General features: G+C 42.6%; 1 protein-coding gene across 3 annotated transcripts in view; it reads left to right on the forward strand.

Annotated features, from left to right (window-relative positions):
- The first annotated feature begins 6364 nt into the window (after positions 1 to 6364).
- Positions 6365 to 23590, forward strand: part of nhsl3 (NHS like 3) — a 36528-nt gene continuing 19302 nt past the window's right edge. Inside the window, exons 1-3 of one of the 3 annotated variants that reach the window (XM_077008672.1) lie at positions 6365 to 6431; positions 6779 to 6913; positions 12601 to 12904. In XM_077008672.1, the coding sequence (XP_076864787.1) occupies positions 12655 to 12904 (250 nt within the window). In that variant the 5' untranslated portion in view covers positions 6365 to 6431; positions 6779 to 6913; positions 12601 to 12654. Of the gene's footprint in view, positions 6432 to 6778; positions 6914 to 11447; positions 11670 to 12247; positions 12389 to 12600; positions 12905 to 23590 lie in introns of those variants that run through there. The other 2 variants (XM_077008671.1, XM_077008673.1) reach the window with 2 other exon arrangements.

A 23590-nucleotide genomic window follows, 5' to 3' on the forward strand; every position in this document is an offset into this window, starting at 1 on the left:
TGAAGTCAAACACAAGCTGAGAACTACGAAGGCCAGAAGAGCCATGAAGACAAAGTGGACAGAGTTTATGTTTCGCAGCAGGAGCAATGGCGTTAGATTCCCTTCGTGCATGCTTATTGCCACAGAGGCTGTAAATAGACACTGCACTCTGAATGGCCTGTACACGGAGAAGACTTGAAAGATTAGGGAAGTAGCTCCGCATTTCTCTGATTGTTCAATACAGTAAAGATTTTACACCATATTATGGTAATGCTTGAGGTCTCCAGAATTTATCACAAATCACAGTTAATATGGATAAAAGGAAAGTACAATTACATGATGAAGCTCTTATTTGAGGAGCTAAATAAGAATATCAAGAACATTTCAGAGGCTTTAGTTTTCTATTTTATGTAGCCATAACAGTACTTTAGATTTTATTTAAAGTGAATTATGGCCACGATTATGGATATGCCACTTTTTATGTAGGAAGAGATGCAGAACACCAGCAAACCAGCAAACTAACATACTGCTGATGTTTATGAAAAAATGTATACACAAATATTTAGAACAGCAATATTTATGTTTATCATAAAAGTCATTATCTCAGTTTGTTTATGTGTTATATATTACATTTAATTGGCAATAAACTTCAGTTTTATGGTCAGGCTTTATGTGAGCAGAGATATAAATTAGGTTGTAAATAGCATGTACTGGATGGAGTTTCAGTGTCAATTTTGAACTTTCATGGAGGTTGTAGTATACACAAATGCTTTATGGCCTGGATACACAGTGTTCCACAGTGTTCCTTAGCTCAAAGTGGACACGGTAATATTTATTCTAATATTTATTGGCTCAGGAACATTAGTTCTTTAATCTTTAGAAACTTAATTCTCATGTCTGGAAACTCAGCTGGTCTCTTAAGGTCCTAAACTGGTCTTAAGGACTTAAACATATAGTTTCTGAAAATTAAAGAAGTATTGTACTAGGACTACTAACTGTGCACGTTACCAAATGGAAAAGGCAGTTAGGGTAGATTTGCTTTTGATCCAAGCTGTGCTTCCCTGATTTCACCACAAAAGGGCGCTAATGTGCTTCTGCTTTCTCAACATTGCTGTGATTATGAAAAAAAATAGTCACTTTCTATAACATGTTACTATGACTGCTACTACTACTACTACTACTACTACTGCTAATATTACTACTACTACTACTACTGCTACTACTACTGCTACTACTACTACTGCTAATATTACTACTACTACTACTACTACTACTATTACTACTACTACTACTATTACTACTACTACTACTGCTACTACTACTACTACTACTGCTAATATTACTACTACTACTACTACCACTACTACTACTACTACTAGTAGTAGTAATAATAGACATAGCATTGTGTGTGGTTTACTGGGTTCATTAATAATTGCTCAGGCCTTTACTTAACTAAACACACTATGTAGGCTCTGTGGTCCACAGGCCAATTCCCAGTGCCCTTGTGTCTCCTCTCTTCAGCCATTTCTATGGAAATTGAGATATAGGGACCTTTTCATTTTCTTAAGGAATGTACCCTTGTGTGAATGGGTGTGAATGGGTGCTGCCTTACACAGCAGGTCTGCTGGTGGTCTCAAAGACCTCCATTGCTCCACGTCAGTGCATCTCAGAGGTGCAGAGATGTACATGTGCTGGACTGGTGTGGCTCTTCTAGCTTTTCTCTCTTAGTATTCACATCAGTGAACATTCTCTCTCTCTCTCTCTCTCTCTCTCTCTCTCTCTCTCTCTCTCTCTCTCTCTCTCTCTCTCTCTCTCTCTCTCTCTCTCTCTCTCTGCCTATGACTGTTCAAGACGAGGTGATGAAAATCTCATTGGAATGTAGAGCCACTGTAAGAGTGTAATAACCCAGTGCTGAGTGACAGCTGAGCTGATTTCACATCCTGACAAAAGCACTGAAAGATTTAGTTTTTTAATCAAAACAGAGTCAGTGAAGTTTACTCAGAGAACCATAGCTTCCAGCATTTGTGTCAATTTTTTTGTCATTATGAGAAGTCAGTTGTCACCTCAGCTGGGTTTGAGGTACAGTATGAGGAAACTGTTCCCATAATTGAAGTCTCATTATGAGAAATTCACATTTGCTGGATCAGGTGTGAGATTATCTGTGTAGTGTAACACTGCATACACTCTCCTATGTTTTGACACGTGAACCTGAAAAAAAAAGTCCTGCACTCATCAGTAAACATATAAAACAAGATATCAAGCAGGTCATAACAGGGTACTATTAAAACTGAAGGGTTACATGCCATCTAATTTTCCATCTCTTGTTCATCTTCCATCTCTTGTTTCAGCACTATTTAGAGACGACAAGGTCCTTGTCTACATGAATGCACTGGAACAGGTTTGGTTTTCAAAGATCACATTTTATCTGAATAGCAAAAAATCTTTTACCAGATTTGCAGAATTAAATTTCCCTCCATGTGCTTGCACAGATTACCCTCAGAGAACCACGGAGGCATGCTACAGTACATTATCACATTCTTTGATACAATGTGACCTTGTAACTGCATGAACAGCAACGACAGTGGTGATAAGAAAGCCTGTCAGGAAGTATGCCACCTGCCTCCTGAGCATTCTTCATCATAAGATCGTTTGTTTTGAAGATGTTTTTGAATGGCATGTGACTTCAACAGAAAAGAGTGGAACTGTCAGTCAGGCTGTTAATGACACCCACCAACTTAATTAATCTGCACCAAACAGAGCGTAAGGTGTGTGTCTAATTACAGGCCTGTGTTACTCTTGGAAAGGTCCGTCATGGTCATTACGTGCTGGAAGCTTTGATTCATGTTTGGTTCATTTCCCTAAGCTTTAACATAAGCATTACCAAATCTAACTGAAGTTGGCTGAAGATGCTGTGTTGTATATTGTACAATGACTGTTTTGATTTTGGTTATTAAAATAATGTTGATATATCTTAATAATCTGAAATAAAGCCTTGGACAAATGTGTGCTGTAACAGTTAAAGACATAAGTTTACTGTCCGTAATTAATGTAAAGTAAGTACAGGAAAATGAGATTCATGTTACCTGTTTAACATTTGAGACAGTACATTTATTAATGCAATCAAATTGTCTCGTCTTCTCTCTGTCATGCTGTTTTAGCTCAACAAACAAAATGCAAATAATATTTTGGTAACATTTTGAATCAAATAACCAACTCATTAGCTAAATTAGCTAAATAAAAGGGACATTCAGTGTTTATCCTCCCTTTTAATTGGTAGTGAAGTACTGTTAGTGGTAAAATCAAATGGTTCTGGCTCCGCTCCGGGCCATACGATCCCCCAGTGGGCCATCAGACCTGGAAACAGGGCCACCACCCTGCTGAAGCAACAGACCATCTCATTGCACAACCCTGGTCCACAGCCCTGCCAAGAAGAGCGAGAAGGACAGCCTCACTCAACTGCAAACAACTGGGCTGGCCAAACCTCTCCATCTTGGACTAGTTCTTAGAACACAAGACCAAAAATTTGGATAGAATGCCATTTATTATGGTGGAGTTTCTGAATAAAAAAATCTACATTTACCTTTTTACATAAAAAAAATTGCAAGGTGCTGGAATGGTTTTAGTTTCTTTGTTACCAAGGACAAGGAAGTAAACACAGAACGTACATGATGTCAGTGAGAAGCCGAATGCTTTTGTGGAGTCTGGAATCAGATTTCACTTTTAGATGTTTCACTCTGACTCCTTTCTTATTGGTCCACAATAGAGTCCGTTAGGCAGGTATATCATTACTGATCCCACATTTGAGCGGGACCATACAAAGCTGTGGCTCACTCCAGTCTACAGACAGCCACTCCCTGACCCCAAAGCAGACAGAAAGGGGAAGGGAGGGGGGTGTTCATCACAGCTATCGTGACGAAACTGACTAACCACGCTGTCATTCTTCATCACTGCCACAAAATCATGGGAATGCAGCCTGTTTTATGTTGCCATAGCTGTGGACATACTTTAGTTACTGTGAACATACTTTAGTTACTGTGTTTCTGAACCACTCTGGCGTGGACTGTAGCCCCAGATCTTCGCTTGGCCTCAGTGACCTTCCCATAGCTCTGTGGGAGGAAATGTGGGCGTGGCCAAGGGGGTTCTGTTTCTGTGTGTTCACCAGCAGGGCAGTCCCCCGTTCCCGGGGTTGATGACATCATCCACTCTCCCGTTCCTGAGCCGGATGATGTCGCGAATCCTATTGTTACTGTGGCCATCTCTCTGCAACACTTTTCGTCTTTCTTGTGTTGATTATAGGGGTTGAAATGCTATTGTCATAAATCTTTGGAAGATGGGGTTTTCAAAATATCATCCAATGTATTCAAAGTATTTAAGAATCTTCCATTATATCCATTTTACCAAATTACCTTTCTAATATTTACAAAGCTTTGAATCCAACATGTGACAAATGTCATCTGTGGTGTTCATCACACATTTGGTCTGATATATTCAATTCACTCTAACGGGAAAAAAATGTTGAGCCCAGCGCTGTTATCCCTGTGCATGGTCCTCCTACCAACCATCTCCAGTGTGATTGTACCTTATGAAAATGCCTAGATCCCCCAGCTCATTCTCAGAGATTCTCAGCTACTTCTCTGCTATAATGCCTGTTGCTTCCCATGGTGCTGCATAAACAACTTTGAAGTTAACCACATGTTAAGAAATGTCATTTAGTGCATTTTTGCTTTCATTCTTCTTCTGTAGTCTCATGCTAAATGGATGTTCTAGTAAGTGTAACCAAGCTTCAGTTAGTCCATAATGCGGCAGTTAGAGTCCTTACACAGACCAAAAGGTTTGGCCAATTATCAACACTGCAATTGGCTGCCTGTCAGATTCCATTTTGATTACAAAACCCTGTTACTAACACACACAGCTGGGGTTGCTTCTTAGTGTTTGTGAACTTATTTCCTATTATGAGTATTATAATTAGATTGCAATGTGCTACTTATCCATTACTACCTAGAATTATGAAAGTTACACATGGGACAAAAGCATTTTCATGTCCTTCCAGTCAGAGTTTGCTACGCAGACACAGACTATATGCCTGCACATTAAAGTTTGGAAATAAATTTTCCTGTTAGATAAATTAAATTAATTTAAAGTCATCTGAGATGCTGGTGCCACTCTCATACATTCAGACAGGTTTGGTGACAGTAGATTATGCGCGTGCTGATATCTCAGGAAGCCATCAAGACTGCACTGCCCTCTGCTTCGCTCCCTTTAGTTAAGCTGTTAGAACTAGTTCTGCCAGAGTCTCCGTTGTGCTCTGTTAACCACGTGTTGCCCAGTAATTCCAAACAGATCTCTCTGTCTCTTCTCTCTGTGGATTCTTTCAACTTCCTCCCTTTTCTCTCCCGATGCTGATGCAACCTTGACCCAGAAAGAGTGCTCCTGTGTGTATTAGTTTATCAACTGGAGGAGGATGGTTCCCCTTTGGAGACTTGGTCTATCCCAAGAGTTCTAGCTCATGCTCTCAGAACACAAGTAAAAACAAATAAGCAGATTACTAATCAAGGTGTGACAAAGCTAATTTTTTTTCTGCATGACAAACCACAATGCACCTATTCCATCCATTCAGGTGCAAGAGGTATCCAGATACGTTATAATACGATCAAAATCAAGAGTCTGCACTCTTGCGTCTCTTTCATTTGCAAAACGTTTTCTAAACGAGGCTGCTTTGCTATCAGGGACAGAGGGAAGGGCCGTCTGAGCAGGATTCAGAACTTTTGGGCCAGGTTTCTGAAGCAGGACGTTTTCAGGCCACCAGCATTCATGAGCGAAGAATCCAAAAATAAGGATATCAAAGATGAGAAAAAACAGCTCCCGTGCGAGCATTTATGTGATAGCTATATGTACATACAAGTCCAAAGAAGGTATCTGAGTATAGAAATCTGAGCTCACGACTGTGATCGTGCCCGTATCTGTACCATAGTTCACCAGGGATATTCATATAGGCTTCGGCTGCATACTACAGCTCCCGTGATGGGAGCCATAATTAAACCATTTTGAGACAGGAACAAAGCCAACAGGGCTCTGAACTCCAGGCAACAAAATGCAGTCGTCCATACCCGAGTTTTCAGGATCAGGGGGTAAAAACACTTTTCCCTTTTCTGGTCCTTTGTGTGGTGCAAATGGAGCAAGGTTGAGAAATTCTAGCACATTCAGCTTCCCAGCAGGCCCCTAGGACGGAGAGGTGAGAGAGAAAGAGGGAGAGATAGGGAAAGGGAAGGAAAGAGAGGGAAAGTGGGAGGGAGAGTGAGAGAGAGAGAGAGAGGAGGGGCAAACACCATGCCTGGACATGTGCCTGTTACCCTGAAAACTTAGAAATCACAAGTCTGTTTGTTTGAACAGTCCAAAAGACAGCTCACTCTGCAAAACAACAACAACAACAACATTCTGTGTGTGTGAGAGAGGTGTGATTAATTTACCTGTGTTCTAACTGTATTAGGAAATAATTGTGTATTCTGTTTCTTTTTCTCCATGTTCCATGTTGTTTCCATTAAGTGTTCCCAGGATGAATTACATAACCACAGCTTCACCCTCTCCTCTGTCTCATGCATTAATGTTTACTCCAGTTTCTCTACAGTGATTATCATCGCTGTTTTCCAAAGCACTAAAACTCCCTTCAGGAGATCTCTTGATTTGTTTATGTCTGTCTGCCTGTCTGGTTCACTGGCTGGCATTAGCTGATATTGCAGACGTGATGGGGAAATTTGGAGTCTACTGTTCTGTTCTGCTCACAAGTGCTCATTCTGTACAGACAGGTTTCAGTGAGGAGAGACATGGACAGCACTGCTGGATTCGTTTTAAATTTGATGATCCATCCAGATGTGTTACTGTGACCCGGGATAAAATCAAACAGTTTCTTCTGTTTAAAGGATAAAAAAGTATTCAGGTAGGACTATTTTGTAATTCTTTAGTGTGTATATGTAGATAAAGTTTGGCCAAAGCTGCTGGTTCCTGTGCTAAACTAACATGTCTAACACAGCTCTGATGTGGGCGTGTTTCCAGCTTTATTTGCTCTCTCACAAAACTAAAGTCTCTACTGTAAGTAGTGCAAGACCACAAAGGAATTAAAATTCACTTTATTCCTTACAAGGCACACCTATATTCTAAAATGTTGAATTGTATCAATATCAGGTAAAAGTCAGTAGTAATGCTGTGATTAATATATGTATTAAAGCTGCATCTAAAGCTGTACTGACTACAGAGAGTTCTGAGGGCATGACAGTGAAATTTGTAGTAGAATCCTTTCAGCTTCTGACAAAGGAAAGGCAAATCTCTTAATGTATCTATAAAACAGACCTGTCCAGAATAAGAAAAAAAGACTTGGCCCGTCATAGGCCTTATTGGAGAGAGAGGCATGATACCTCAAAATGAAAGAGGTTCATCATGGTTTGAAATCTCTTTAATTGAAACGCTTCTGACAGAGTGGAGAATTGGTCATGTGGAGGTACTGTGTTCTTTTGACCACACCATGCCAAGCAACAAATGACATAAGATGTTATACAAGTGTATGAATGTTACTGGCTTACCGCAATCTCGCTTTACCAAAATATATACAAAACTGAGCGTCTGAGAAATTATAAACCGTTCATCTAAACATTAAGTAATTGTTTACATGCACAATTTTATATTACATATATATACACCATTACAATAGAACGTTTATTCAAGTAAACATTTATACAGTAAAAGTAAGCATTTTTTTATTTTGCTTTGTTTTGTGTTTTGTTTTGTGAGTCTAACAGAAAGTACAGGTACATAGAGGTGCATCCTGTTATTTTCCTCTTGACACTACTAGTCAAAAGAAGCCATTTTGGCATGTTTTTGCCATTTTTTTTTCAAATTTACTGTACTAATAAATCAAACATGACATTTCCAATGCTTTTGAACAGTGCGATACAGAGATTTTGAGTGTTTGAGTTTGACTGTGATCATGTTTATGTGTTTGAGTTTGTGTGCGTTATAATGTTTGTTTGAGTTTTTGTGTGTGATCATGTTTGCACGTTTGAGTTTGTTTGAGTTTTTGTGCATGATCATGTTGGTGTGTTTGAGTTTGTTTGAGTTTTTGTGTGTGATCATATTTGTGTGTTTGAGTTTGTTCGGGTTCGTGTGTGATCGTGTTATAAGTGGAGCAGCTCATTGGTGCAGAAGGAAGTCCAGTGTGTAGTGGACAAAGAGAGGGGCAGTGGAACAGTGCAGAGGGGTTACGGGGGCCACAGCCCCACCCGCACTGGGATTTCCAGCCTGTTGCCTCAGCTCTCATCACTGACACTCCTGGGGCATTTTCAGTAGGCAAGTGAAGGACGTTTCAGAGTAACATGTGCTGGTAGTCACATGTTCGTAGTAGTCACAAAGACTGTCCGAGCTCTAGAAATTACATAAACACATTTTGTCGACACATTTTGTGGATTTGTTTTTACTTTGAAAATGTCGCTATCATTGTGGAATGATGATTACTTGGGTAGAGTGCAAATATACAGTCTACGCTCAAGAACAACTTGTGGTGATTCTGTTGTATGGGATGTTGTGCTTGGTGACAGAAAGTAAAAAAGTTAAATGCCTAAAAAAAATAAGTCTACATTTTTATAGTTTACTGAGGACTGATGTGGTGAACTTGAAGAGAACTTATGTAGTTAGATCAAAAAGTGTCTGCAGGTTCAGGATGTTCTGGTGGTTAATGTCCATGCACAACTTCACTCAAAACAACACTGCTGTGTGAAGCCCATACTTTCACAGAAAAAAAATACTTACATTTTTGCACAGAGAGCTGGATCACTGTTTTTGTCATTGTTGCTATAGCAGCATTTAAACATCTCAGTTTGTTTAGAGTTCCTGAGCTTGAGTGAGTCATTCTAACCTCACCCATTCTCCAAACGCCTGGTTAGATGGCTTCTCTCCTCTCACCGTTCCCCCTCTCACTCTCTCACACTTTCTCTCTCTCTCTTCAATCTCTTATTGTCAGTCTCACAACTGGAATAACCATGCAAAAACTGAAACATCCACACACACACACACACACATGCGCGCACATGCACACATGCACACACAAAACATAAAAATGGAATATCTGAAAATATATCTCTGTGTCTCGATTGGATGCTTTAATATGAATCGTTCTGGCCAAATCTGCTCTTGTTTATTGGATATCTTACATGTGAGGACATATCCTTACTTTGCAGCCCTGATAAAATGACTTAGATAATGGTCCCCAGATAACACTGATTTACCGGACTCTGTCTGGTCCAGAGCAAATCCATGAGCAGAAGAGCTCCATCTGTGCTTTTGAAAGCCGAAGGAAAGTTAAACATTCAAGCATGTTGAATAAAGCTCCTCCATTGTTTACAGTGCATATTGTATTTTCATAGACACGTATGCCAGCCCACACATTTCCCTTATCTATGTTTAGCTTTAAAACCACTTACATTTCCTCTGACATCACATGATAGAAAATACATTAACCAAATGTCCAACATAGCTCTGTTCACAACAGGGTTAACAGGTCAACCCCCTAGTAACTAGATGCAGCTGCCGTGTCTAACATTATGATGTGAGTACAATAAAAACAATTTTAAAAATCTGTGTTTGAGTCAACAGGAAAAAAAAAGGATTTCTATGCTTCTGACACAAACAGTAACCTAGTAACAGTAACTGGGAATACCTCATAGTCTATAGGCCAGAGAGCCATGCATATCGACTGGAAGCCTAGAACAGAGAGACATGACAAGTTTTGTTCTGTCCCAAGTCCTCATAGAGCTGAATAAATACACCTGAACTCTGAAGCTCTAGGTTACATGGGCGAGAGTGGACTGCCCATGGATCATGAATGTCTAGCTTGATGGACTGAGAACGTCTGGACTATGGTTAAATCTCTTACTGAAATCTTCAACAGAAGATTTCAATTTGCACGGTTGTCTAAAATTCTACATCTTGTTATTCTTATAGGATTTTATCTTTATGCTTAAAATACATAAAGAATGTCCAAGAACAAAGACTCTTGAGAGATTTACCAGAGATATAAAATATGTGTTCTAAAAGTCTGAACTCCTCATGCACTACACATACCAGATAATCTGGGAAACATATAGTTACCTATAATTCCCAGAAACGGGGGTGGGGGCACTAAGTATACCTATATCCATCATTCCTATATGATTTACCATACACACATACAAATACTCATAAATTTAAGCTAACACTTGGCACTGTACCCTCATAGTCATTGTTTCATCTTAGTCACGTTTCCAAGACTACAGGCTTAAAACATCACTTATAGGACCTTACAGTGTGCACCGTACATACCACAGATTAAACACCGCACCATTAATAGCAGGGGAAGATAAACAGTGGGCGAGTTAGTCGGGGCCCTGTGGCCACCGTGGATGTCTGTGGTCCCCTCCAGTGTGCAGCAGTCTGAAACCACACACACTCTGTTTCAGCTGCTCCGCCACCGGCTCCCCTGTGGTGCGACATCACTACGCCCGCACTATTCTTAGCTTCCACTTTACGGCCTCTCTCCACTCTTAATGGTAGAAAATGGCTAATTTGGTACTACCAAAGAGAGTTCAAGGGAAAGTTTCTAAGAGGCGGTTAAAGATTTACCCACTCTGAAGCAAACATGGCAGCCCCCACACACAAATTATTTGGTAGCCATCGCTTGTTGTTATTAGGTGTAGAATGCAATCTGGTGGGTTTGCAGTTCAAGACCAGTGTGAAATAGAGAGAGAGGAGGTATTTGTCTTTATGCTGTCCCAGTCCTCCCCCTTTTGTCATGTGTTTGTGACAGTGTGTGTGTGTGTGTGTGTGTGTGTGTGTGTGTGTGTGTTCACCTGCGCGCATGTGTAGCAGTAACTAGGTCTTGGTTCATCAGTCAGGTCAGGTGAAAAGCTGCAGCTTGTATTTCAGTGCTGAAAATTGAACTCTCCCTCATGGGAAGAGACATGTCACTGCTCATGGGTATGTTCTTCCTGCTCAGAAAGGAGCTGGTTTCCCTCTAAATGATTTTCAGCCTAACATTCTTTTGCTAAAACCGAAATGAGATGGAAAACTATGATAACACTGTGAACCAGCCACCTGTTGGTATTAAAATATATGACTACACTAAAATGAAAAGCAAACCATGTTCAGCAAAGGAGAGACTGAGCAAGAAATCAGAGCAAACCCTCACAAAGAGACAGGAAGAAGAGCACAAAATGAAAAGATTAGCAGCTAGAACAGGGGAAACAGAGCGCAGTGAGAGAGTGGAGCACAGACAGAGCGCAGTGAGAGAGTGGAGCACAGACAGAGCGCAGTGTGAGACAGCGTTGAGTGAGGGCACCGTGGAGCAGAGCGACTTTGGGTGCGGGCGTGTGGCTGGAGAGAAACCTAGGGGAGAAAAAGAAAAGAGAGGAGGGAGGGAGGGAGGGAGGGAGGGAGTGAAACAGCACTGGCTGGAATATGCGTGAGTCGCAGTTCCTCTCTGCAGAGTTGAACAGAGGCCAGTGTTGAGCTGGAGCACTAGCAGACAGGGGGCGGAGGACAGCATGGAGGTCCAGTCAGCCCGGCTGAGCTGAACAAACAGCACAGCGCAGGACAGAGGACACCGGGGAAAGAGAGGAACTAACGCAGACAAGAGCAGACGGGCAGAGCCCCTCCGTAGTGTGCTGGGGGTACGTGTGTGTATAGAGTTTCATGTAACTGTGAGTAAAACAATCTGTGAATGAACTTTTTTAGAAGCCTCTGTGTGTGTGTGTGTGTGTGTGTGTGTGTGTCTAGGTGTTAAGGTGTAAGTAGGTGTTTGTATTCCCCGGGTGTATTGCCTTTTCTTCCCGGGTGCTGTCCAGGGCTGCATTACTCATCCTGTCAGCACTTTTCTGCCCCTCTGAAGCACACAGTGGTGGTTTCTAGCCACAGACGTGGAGCAGCCACACTCTCTTAAAGCAGCATCTCTACCCTGAGTGCGAGAGGGGCAGAGCGGGAGAGTTTGCCGCTAGCTCTACCCTGAGCTCCAGCGCTCCAGAACCAGGGCTGCACTGGGAGTTTTCCCTGGTGAAGTGCTGACCCAGTGAGGGGGAGCCGGAGGGGTTTCTCTCCTCCGCACGGAGTTCGTCCTTCCCCTCCTCGCTTCCCTTTTGTTTCCCTCTAGTCATTTTTTTTTCCTCCAGTATTCACGACATGAATGAGATTAGGAGGCTTACTGGGAAGATTTTTTTTGGAGCACAGAGAGGGCTGCATTTGCACATGAATGCTAGAAATAGGCTGGACTAGGACCTGCCATCACCTGAATCAAACAGGGAACTGGGGCTCCGGTTTAACCCTCACAACCACTGCCCTGTGTGGAGCCGTGGGTGTTCACCGGCAGACACAGGAGCACGCTGCACTTTTCAATGTGAGGTGGTTTCTGCTGCAGCTCTGAGTAGCCACTTGTCAAGAACTGCTGCATTCCTGCATGTTTTGGCTTTCCCATTTCTCTTACTTCATGTGACTCTGTCTGTTGGTCCACAATGTTATCTCAATCTGCAGCAGTGATGTGTCAACCTTTTGGACTTCCACTTCAAGTTGATGCACATGTGCTTTTTTGTCTCTCTTTGGCTGCCGTAGCGGGGGGAGGAGACTGGAGGAAGTCTGGGGGGGCCATCGCCGCTCACCTGAACGATGTCCAGGAGAAGCTCCATGGGGGACCTGGTGCCCAGGGACATCACTGAGATTTTGGCCCTGCAGAGTAAGGTTAGCAAGGGCAAGAACAAGCGTGGCTCGTCCCTGGGTCGGGCCTTCAGCTGGTTTAAGGGCAGCAAGCGGACGAGGAGTGCTAGTAACGGCCAGAGTCGGTCAGGAAGTCTGAGAGGACGGACTGTAGAGGGCAGCATCATCAGACAGACTCACACCAATCAAGATTGCTCCAAAGGTAAGCTAACCGCTAAAGACTGAATCTGAGGCCATGGAAGTCATTGGGATCACAATGCCTGTATCCAGTCACTTTCGTGTGGCCATATGTGTTTAAGATTTTGATGGAAGACATGTGGGCTTTCGTAAGTTTGGGGTTTAAAAGACACTAAATAAAACTGTTAAGGCCCTTTAGATGTTCAGCAATTCCCACATAGCAGTCTGACTGGAAGTGTCAGTTCTTTAATGTCTTTTATTATGTGCCTGGTTATCATCAGGTCATCTCATAATTATCAGGAAGGATGACATCACTGATGAAGGAACATGTCTGCTCTGGAATGACTAATCTATTCAGCGATGCGGTTGTTGTTTCTCTCTCTCTCTCTCTCTTTTTCTGTTCCGGAGTTGGGCTCTCATCACATGTCACACTGAATAAAACCCACAAAAGCAACAAGAAAGACAAGTTGATGAGAATAGTGCCTTGTTTAGAGAGTGATTGTTTAATCTTGGTAGATGTGGGCATTTGCACAGATAGAGTTTGCATGTTGTGTTAATTGAACAATCGAGGGTGTGTTGGTTTTGAGGTTAACAGGTAACATTCATCCGCTTCTTAGCTGTCATCTCTATAATTCGTGTTCGGATATCGTTTTGTATTGTCTGAGTGAATGAGTATAGATAATAAAGGTGTTTTGTAGTTTTTGCTTTCTCCCTGGGTCTGGTGTGGCACTAAGTGCCTAACTCTCTTGTGTCTCTAGAGATAGAAGTATTGTTGTGGGAAGTGCAAAGCCCATATTTCAGCCAGAGATGACATACTATGGGGGACCATGCTGTTCTGTCTTAAGAGTCATTCTTTAAAACCTGTTGTGCAGCTTCCCAGCCTAACCAGATGAGCAGAAAACGTTTTTCCTCGCTTCCGCCAAGCATAACATCTTGCACATGAAATGAAAGGCATGCACAGCTTGGCAGTATTGGTTTTGCAGACTTATGTAAATGTTATGGAGCATTGTCCCGGTAATGGTTACAGAGGGCTCGGAAGCAAACCTGAATACTTTCCAGGAGTATCGGAGACATTCCGGCTCCTGGACTTATTGTAACCATTTATATAGGACACTCATCGTCACCTTCACAGTAAACCTTCAATCCAGAGGCATTTCGAATATAGAGTGAGAAGCAGAAGGTCTTTACTGCTGTATGACAGAGCAGGGAGATTACAGACACTGGACTGAACCAGAGAGATGACAGAAAGTGGATTCCTTCGTAAATGCTTTTTTAATTAGAGCACACCCTCCTTCCAACTTTTTTGTGCGAGGACGCGAGTGGCGTCCTCTTGCTACTGCGGAATTACAGGGAGGTAAAATTACACACATACAACTAGCCAGTTCAGCTATTCATTACTGCTTATTATGTTTTGTTTTGTATCCCGATGCACATTATGATGCTCTTTGAACTGTCGTGTGGCAGTTATAATGAGAGGTGTCTTATTTAGGGTTTGCTGTTGTGCTTTAGGTCGAGCATACAGCTGTCAAACACGTAGGATGGAGAAAAACAGTATTCAGGGGGAAAAAAAGAGTGCAGAAACTTCATATCACGTTCATCTGTGAGCGTTATAGATCTCTGCTGTAGGACCTTCATTGTCAAACGTGTGCCCGTCCCGTCTGAGAGCCCAGCGCACTGTGCTGATTCAGGCTAATTCAAGCATGTCTCTGGGCTTAAGGGTTGATAATGCAGCAATAAACCATTGCGTCACCTTTGTTTCATTGGGCTTTGCCCCCTCCTGGGGTGCTTTTTTCCGGTCTGGAGGCTTTTTTAGGAGTGAGATCACTGTGCGTGGCTATTCGGCTTGCTTCACTGTCCTGGTTTGTATATGTAACACATACCCACAGCATTAATGCTTTAACAGACATCACTGATCAATTCCGTGGGGGAATCAACTGTGGGGAAAGGAGACAGGGACGGCAATGTAGGAGGCAAAAGAAAGTCCACCTTTAACTACACTCTCAGTGTTGAAATGTCATGCATTATATATATGTGGAAAAATATCCTTATGGAGTTTTGGACATCCTGCATATGTAATTTGTTCATACAGTGTTTGTAAAGCCAAGGCATCTACAGGCCATTCTTTAAAATTGGCTTTAAATGGAGGGAAAAAGTCATCAGTATAGTGAAAATGTCAAATAAATCCAAACAGACGGTTTGGATCATTGCTGCTCACGGCTACTGTCCCAAGTGAATCTCTAAAGAAGTGAATTTCTCTAAAAGAATCTCTAAACTAAAGTGAGTGAATCAGTGGGTAAATCAGAAGAGCTGAGACATTTATGGAGTAACACATGAAGCTGAAGAGCTGAATGTTGAACGATGCCTTGAGACAGTCATACACACGCTCAGGTCACACGATCCAACACGTAGGAAAGAGACAGAAGACCTTGGTGACAGGGTCAAAACTTGTACAGAATATCAACAAAGAGCGCTGTGTTGTAAGGAAAGAACACTGTGTGTTGGTGATGGATACAATGCTAAAGTCATAGGAGCTGTGTTGTGGAAGGTTGGACACATATAAATCACAATGTAAATACTGTCAAGAGCAACAAGAATGAGAATGGAAATGAAAAATTAAAAAAATATGAGGGAATATCTGTTAAACTGTTTCAGCTTTGGCAGGACTTCAGGGTTCAGTGATGGGACCATGTATATTTTTGGCATTTTTGGTGTTTAATCAACCAGGCCATCTGGGTGTCAGAATATGAGCATTTTGTTACGATCCCTCGGTTATGAAAGCACCTGCTGACACATTCACTCTTCCCATCTTCACCACAGGCCTATCACCAGCACCCCCACCTCAGCCAATCAATTCAGCTGATGTGGCTTATACTGTAAGTAGTATGACTCACTCTAAGTCTTCTTGTTAGTATAAACCCTTCATGGAAACTAAGAGCAGAGGCTCTCGCACACCTCGTTTAATGTCAGATGGCGATAAATACGATTGGCTAGCCCTTTCGCCGGTTGATTTTATGTGGCATTAATGCATTGCTGTGGCACGGCCTGGGCCACTGTTGTGTTTGATGCAAACCAACTGTGTGCTGGGATGTTCCAACTGTGAACGGAGAGGAAAACAGTGTGAATGAACCGAAACTGAGTTCAGAACTCCAGGGGACAATCACAGTGATGTGGAACATGTTTTAAACAGGCTAGCAAAGGTCACATCCACAGTTGGAGTCCCGTAGACTCAAACAGGGTTATGATGGTTACACCCACATACGCGCACACACTCTAAACACTTCTAAACCAGACTGCCATATTAGACCGCTGGAGACTAGCAATAAGAGTACAGTGCATCGCACAGTAAACTCTTCCTATTGTCATAGCAGCTAGCTCGTAATCTCAACAACCTTTCATCACAAATATCTGGGAAACTTATAAACAACATCCCAGTGTATGCATCCATCTGTGTGGACATGAACTAAATGTAAAAGAAAGTTTCCGTCGTTATCTTATGACAGGTTATGCCTGTAAAACCCTGCTTTCTTACTTTTTTTCCTTATATGCACCTGGCCAGATCTGTAGTTAAATCATAATGAAAGCTAAATGCTTTACCATTCTCAAAATGGCTCATGACTCATCAGATCACTTTAACCTTGAGCTTCTCTTCCCTGGCCTGTTCATAGCTCAGAGCCAGGCATGCCAGGAATGGAGACCGGGTACAACGGACACAGAGATTCATTAAGGAGATGCAGCACGCTGGCCTCACGCCAGAGCCACAGCACCGTGAGCTCAGGGATCTAACTTCACGCTTTCTGATTCTCGCACTAAGTCAGAAATGCTAGGGGTCATGAATACTCCAGCGAGTAGGGAGCAGGACTAACGGAGAGGTCTGCAGGGGGAGCACGGGGCAGACTGGCACCAGGTGAGTGCTCCCCGTGTGCTTACCGGTGTCTGGAGCTGCTGGAATGTATCTGGGAGGAATTCACCTTGACGCCAGCCATGTCGTGGTGCGTTTTTGCACAATAACAGCTTTGCGGACAAGTATCAAAATGTTCGTGCAGGATTGCTGCCTAGTTGTGTGTTCCTGAAAATAAAATAAATAGTAGAGTAAAGCATTCATTGTAAAGCAATATCTTAGATCAGGGGTTTGCAAATTTAGTTCAGGAAACCCAGTACAAGGCAGTTTGTTTTTCTTGGTCCTTGCCCACGAATCACATGATAATTATCCAGATCTGGTGTGGTGGAAGATGGGAAAACGGAGAAGCCAAGGGCCACAGACGGCTCTAAACCGTCATCCTTAAGCACAAGAGGGCAGTGTGAATCAAGCCCAAATCTTCCCCATCAGCTTCACTGGATTATATTGTTGTGCCCCATGTTTTGATCACCATTTAGGTACCAGTGGAAACCTTGTACTACACTGCAATTTCCTATTAACACTCTATGTGTACATATACAGTACATGCACGTGCTTTTGTGCAATAAGAATGTAAAGAGTAAATATCTGACTGCATTCTGTTGTCATTAGTCAGCCTAAATGACTCAGGAAACTACTCTAAGTAATATCACACAGCCCATAGGGCATTATATCCTTGTCATACACAGTCAATTTCCTCTGATCACGAGCCAACTAAAATATGACTTCTCACCACAGCACTTTTCTGGGCGGGGCAGAAATCAATGTGACTGAAGGCCGCAGGGGAGTGGTGGAGGGTGAGGGAGGGCGGGGCATGGCACGCCCTTCTGGAAACACTGTAATACAAACCTAGAAATGGGCGGCTTTTAGATGAAAGAATCACAGAGGACTAATTAGCCATTAGCCTGAAACGGTGCCCTCTAAAAGCCTCTTCTCACATAGATTGTGTGTGCATCTCTTTAATATCCGATGTCTACCTTCTTATTCTTCTCATTTTAATGCATCCTCTGGTCGATCATATGTAAGCCGTGTTTAGACTGGACTGTAAGATCCACTGAACTATCAATGCAATAATAGGAGCTGGAAGGTCTATGTTAATGAGTCTACATATGGTCTATGTTAATGAGTCTACATATGCTGACAAAGTGCAACAAGGCCTGACAAACAAATTGTTTAATCTGTGCAGCCTTGCAACTAACAGGTTTGTTACTTTATAGTGACTGCTAAAGGCAATGGGCAATGGTCGATGGTCAATGGTCAGTGGTCAATGGTCCAATGCTCATTACTTCATTGATGACCACCAAACTTTATTTTCATTTCACTGCACCTGTCCATCTCATGCTTATCCTAATAAAAATTCTTCTTGCACTTCTGAAACCTTGGAGACACTCTTTAGTCAACTGTGGGAACGTCCGTCGGCACCCGACATCTGCACGCCACACCACCAGAAAACCGCAGGAGTCTTGGTGTTCCTCAGTGAAGGACACTACCTCAGTAGGTCCGGAGGGCGAGACATAGACCAAACATAACCCTGAAGATACTAACACACCTCAACGTCAACAGAATGCCATTTAACGGTGGCTGCAGTGGTGGTTTAGCAGTAATCATATTTCTGACATAATATCAATGTGTACTATGTCCACACATACACGTAACCAACATTTATTTGAGCTTGTCTTGGGTGCATTGGCCTGATTTTGGAGTGCTGCTGAAGTATGGTGTACGTACGGGCTACAGTGCTCATTGGAGCTGCATGCTTGCATGTGTCACACTCGTGCACCCAGTGGTTTTCATGATTTCTAAGCAGCAGTAGTGGACTGATGATCAGAATGAAAGGAGCACATCTGTAGTCTCCCTATGCGGTGGCCCCACGTTAAAGCACTGGCTGGTGAGACCTTGAGAGAGAGATGGAGAGAGTGGAGAGAGAGATAGATGGAGAGATAGGCAGAAAGAAAGGTGGGGGTGGGTGCAAATGCGAGAAAGCTGTAATGAAGACGGCTAGGCCAAAGACAATGAAGATAAGGAGATCCATATGTAGAATATCAGGATATGTGGAAGAAGCAGACAGATGCGGAGCATGGGCAGAGAGTCAGCTCACCAAGAGGAGCCCTGGAATAGAAACAGCGCTGATCATGAGACTGGAATTTCATCATAGTCATAAATAATTCAGAGGTATTCGTTTCATGACAGTGCATTGTGGGGGTCTGTTGTGGGTATGGACATGTGATAACGGCTCTCTGATGTTTATGCAGTGTACATTGAAATATTAAATAAGCTAGAACAGAAGTATTTGGATACCCTTCAGAACGGCAGAGAGGAGAGTGGATCAGGCATCGTTAGGCTCATGGCTTAGGTGGTAGAAGGTCATAGATGTAAGTAGGAGGGACAGGACGTAGGAGATAGTGTGAGTGGATATCCTAGAACACACGTGAATGCTCTGATCTTCCACCTAATGCTGATCTCAGCTAAACTGCATACTGGAGCAGTGTGTGTATGTGTGTGTGTGTTTGTGTGTGTACTTAGGGACAGGTAAACCCAACCGGAACCGGCTGCAGTCTCTCCCACATTACATCTGGCTGGAGTGTGCTGTTATTATTGCTTAGAGCACAGTGTTGTAAATGAGGGAGAGAGAGAGAGAGAGCAGTGTTCTCACGCACACACACAACCTGCACACACACACACACACACACACACACACACAGACTGAATTACTGGCACAGCACACAGTAGGGCAGTTCTGTCCTGCTTCTGCCACTGGAGCTAGGAGTAGTCGGGTGGAGGCATCTGGAACTGGTGGTGTAAGAGTAGTGAGAGGAGACGCACCAGACGGAGCAGTGAGATGCTCTCTGTACATTGGGGATCTACAGCTCACGGGAGGTGAGAGTGATGTCATGGGGACCTCCATCAGCAAGAAGAAAGCGAAGGCCAGTTGGACCGCCCAGCAACGTCCAAGAAGCGTCAAAGCTTTCTGGAAATTTGGAAATTTGAACAAGTTTAGAGCAGGTAGGAAAACATTTGAGTTGCATCTCTGAGTTGATGAATGTAACTCGTTTTGGGGGTCATACTGCTCGCATCCCAGAACTCTTTTTGCTTTTGTCAGTGATTCATAATTATGTAGTGGTCATTGTATGGAAACTGAACTAGTACCAGGAGTTAGGGCTCTGGTTTAAGACCAAAGCTAATCTCTTCATGAAGAGCCAAGTCACAATGGAAAGTGGCCATCACTACTGCAGCCAAAACTGAGTTAATATAATCTTATTAATATAAAGTTATTCTGTGTGTTCTGCAGTCATATTCTGAATTGCTTAGGACATGCAGAGGTGTGAATGCTTGAGCTGAGTTTCGTGAACCCTCACAAACAAGGTCTGCATGGTGTGCACGTTCTCATGTGCTGATACGTCCTTAGTCATCTATGAACAGGCTATGCAGCCTCAGCAGTGCTGGAAAGAGTTGCTATGGCACGAGTGTGTTTGTCATTATTGTACTCGTAGGCTGCTGGTTAATTAAGAGCTGTAAAAACCTGAAACTGTGAATGTTTTGTGAGTCAGTCAAATAGCCCAGATGATTTCCGCTGAACTCGTGTTCAGTTCCTGGGCTAAGATAAATGTGGGTGTGTGTGTGAGAAATGGAACAATCTCTGTAAACATGTCCTGTGTCCACCAGTCATGATCCCCAGACCCCTGCCAAATGACAGCAGACAAACAGGTTCCTGCTTCACGCTACTTTCACCCACTTTCATATCTTGTTCTCGAAGAATGCACTTAAATTTTTTACTGTGTCATGTTCATGTGGCTAGTCTAAGGCAGGGGTGATTTGTGTGGGTACTGCTTACACACTGCTGCACTGTGGACCTTTAAGAGCATTTACAGAAGACAGTATGTCTACTGTCTTAAATCTCAGCTGAATGTTGGAGAGTTGGAATTCCCCATGAAATGAAATTAGAATGCTATAGCAGATAGCAAATCACGCGTGTCACTGATATGGGTTCTGGACAGGGCTCAAAAAAACGAAACAAACAAAACCAAAACACGTTTTGAATGTTCCAACAGAACTTCAGTATAGAATCTCAGCTATTTCCCTCTCTTCTATCGGCCTCAGTTTGTAAAATTTACACTCCACATGATAGCAAATATTATTTAATTACAAATAATTATTTAATTAGGAAATAATCTGATATAAACACAGGAGCAAATCCAGGAGTTGTATGTGTATGTGTAGTGGGCGTGTGTATGTGTATGTGTTCATGTGTAGCAGGCGTGTGTGTGGGTGTGTGTATGTGTAGTGGGTTTGTGTATGTGTAGTGGGAGTGTGTATGTGTAGTGGGTGTGTGTTTGTGCAGCAGGTGTGTGTACATGTAGCAGGCGTATGTGTAGCGGGCGTTTGTATGTGTAGTGGGTGTGTGTTTGTGTAGCATGCGTGTGTATGTGTAGTGGGTGTGTGTATGTGTAGTGGGTGTGTGATTGTGTAGTGGGCGTGTGTATGTGTAGTGGGCGTGTGTATGTGTAGTGGATGTGTGTGTGTGTGTAGCAGGCGTGTGTATGTGTAGTGGGTGTGTGTGTATGTGTGTGTGTGTGTAGTGGGCGTGTGTATGTGTATGTGTACGTCTAGGGTATTTCCTGTGTTTTCCCTCCTCCTATTTTGCACTCACAACGTGAGAGAGAAAAGTGGCCTTCACCTTCCCACAATCCAAGGCCTACAAAGCCTGCAGTGTCTATTGGGATGCCAAGGGCTTTGGAAATGGCACACAGATGTGCTCCCTGTCTGTCTTGGACTGTCATATATGCACAACTGTCCCTCATTCATCGAGCAGGGATTAATCAAACTGGCTGAGCCTTATTCCAGAATCCCGGGGACCTGACATGTGATTGGTCAGCCAGTGCTATGGTGGTAGGGTGTATGGCATCATGTATCCGCTGGGGCTTGTGTCCATGTGTCAGAGGGTCAAAGTAATGATTGCCCATAAAGCTTGTTTCATAATCCCAGCAGCGTTTTTCATCCCAGTACTTGGGATTTACCAGGCAGTACAAAGCAAAAGGTGTGGATTGAACAAACAGTGTTGAATGAATTCTTGCAGTGAGAATAATTCTCCACTTGAATTTACTGTATGTAACAGGCAAAACCTGAAGGAATCTTTAGTAATGGTAGTGGTGCTCAAATTCAGATTTGGCAGAAGAACACAGATTTCTGGAATCAGGTCCAGGTTAGGGGCAGGTCCCACTATGCAGAAACCAATAAGATGGAACCTTTTTCACTCCACAACTGCATGCATGATTAACCCTTGATCATAGGTCTATGACACATCCACACTCTCGGCCTTGGTGCGGTCAGACTCCATATTAGCAGGAAGCCAGAGACATACGAAGCCTTGAAGCAGATGGGATTTCTTGGCAAGGCTAAGGAGGATATACAAGCTCTGCCCTCTGCAGCAGAATAAAGAGCTAAAGAGCATGATAAACATTGCTATTAAGTAGACCTGTGGCCATCCCACTGCTCTATAATATACATTATAGATCATCGGGCCGACCATTAGACAGAGAGTGTGAGCATGACATCCAACTGCAGGGAAACATACATCCAAATGTTCCGTGGTGTGCCATACTCCTGGGATGACCTGGAGTACATGTTAGCAATCGCCAGGTATCTACACATTTTCTTGACCACACAGATCTGCTAAAATTATATTATATCAATTGCGTGATTTTTTTTTACTGAGCTGGCCAGATAATATAGACCCATGGTTGACACAGCTACAACAACATGTCTTTAATTATTTTTATTAAAGCAGTTTTTGCCCGTAAAAGTAAGTTTTTACTGCAGAGATTACATTAGACGTTTTTACAGGCACTTGTGGCTATTAGCATGGTGTGAGAGCATGGGTTATTTATTATTAATATATGGCTCAATGCAGAAGAAATACTGTCAGAAATGTTTTAATTTGTTGTGCAAGTTCTTCAACATTTTCACTAAATTCCAAACTTTTGGTTCAACCACCCGTCATGAAATGTGTGAATTCTCACGTTGTCTTCAGTGCAAATATGCACATGCACACGAGAAAACCTCCCTGTCTTACTGAGTGTGTCATCAGGGATGGTGTGTGCTCGTGCTACCCAATCAGAGAGAGGACTGCACTAAAACATGAGAAAGCATCCTTTGCAATTTGGCTCTTACAGTAATAGTGTCTAAAGTGATGATCCTTCTGGATGAATATGTTACACTACCAGTATCCATAATATTTTTTATATTTTCCTCACAACGATAAACAGATATTAACCTGCAGTAGTGGTGATATTTCAAAACATTAACTCCTCAAAGAAACGGATGAGCACAATAAGCAACTGAAGTTTTTTTTTTTACACGTTCAGATAAATGATCCAAATGACTGAAGCTAATGTGTATGAGGCTCAGTCATTCACTCACCATGAAAGCTTGTCAGGATGAAGCAGTGGTCATGGTGATGCTACTGGATATGTTCACATATTATTATTATTATTATTATTATTATGCCACTGGACATGCTCACATAGTCCTCGCAGGTGCCAAATAACCTTCTGATAAACATACAGTAAGCTTGTTGCATCTTCTATGATGACAGGGTGTAGGAAACATTCTGTTTCTTCTACTGTTTGTTTGGTTCAATAAAACTGGCCTTGGCCTGCTATTTCTCAGTACAACAGTATCCTTCAAGTAACATTTTGTCAGATAATATTCATAGCTGTCGGCAGTCACATTCTGAATTTGTCTTGCCTTTGTATTCTGAATTTGTCTTGCCTTTGTTTTCTTGTTTAATTTGCCGTACCTGCTTAAAGAAAATAAATA

Source organism: Brachyhypopomus gauderio, chromosome 6 (genome assembly GCF_052324685.1).
Source record: "Brachyhypopomus gauderio isolate BG-103 chromosome 6, BGAUD_0.2, whole genome shotgun sequence".
NCBI lineage: Eukaryota > Metazoa > Chordata > Actinopteri > Gymnotiformes > Hypopomidae > Brachyhypopomus > Brachyhypopomus gauderio.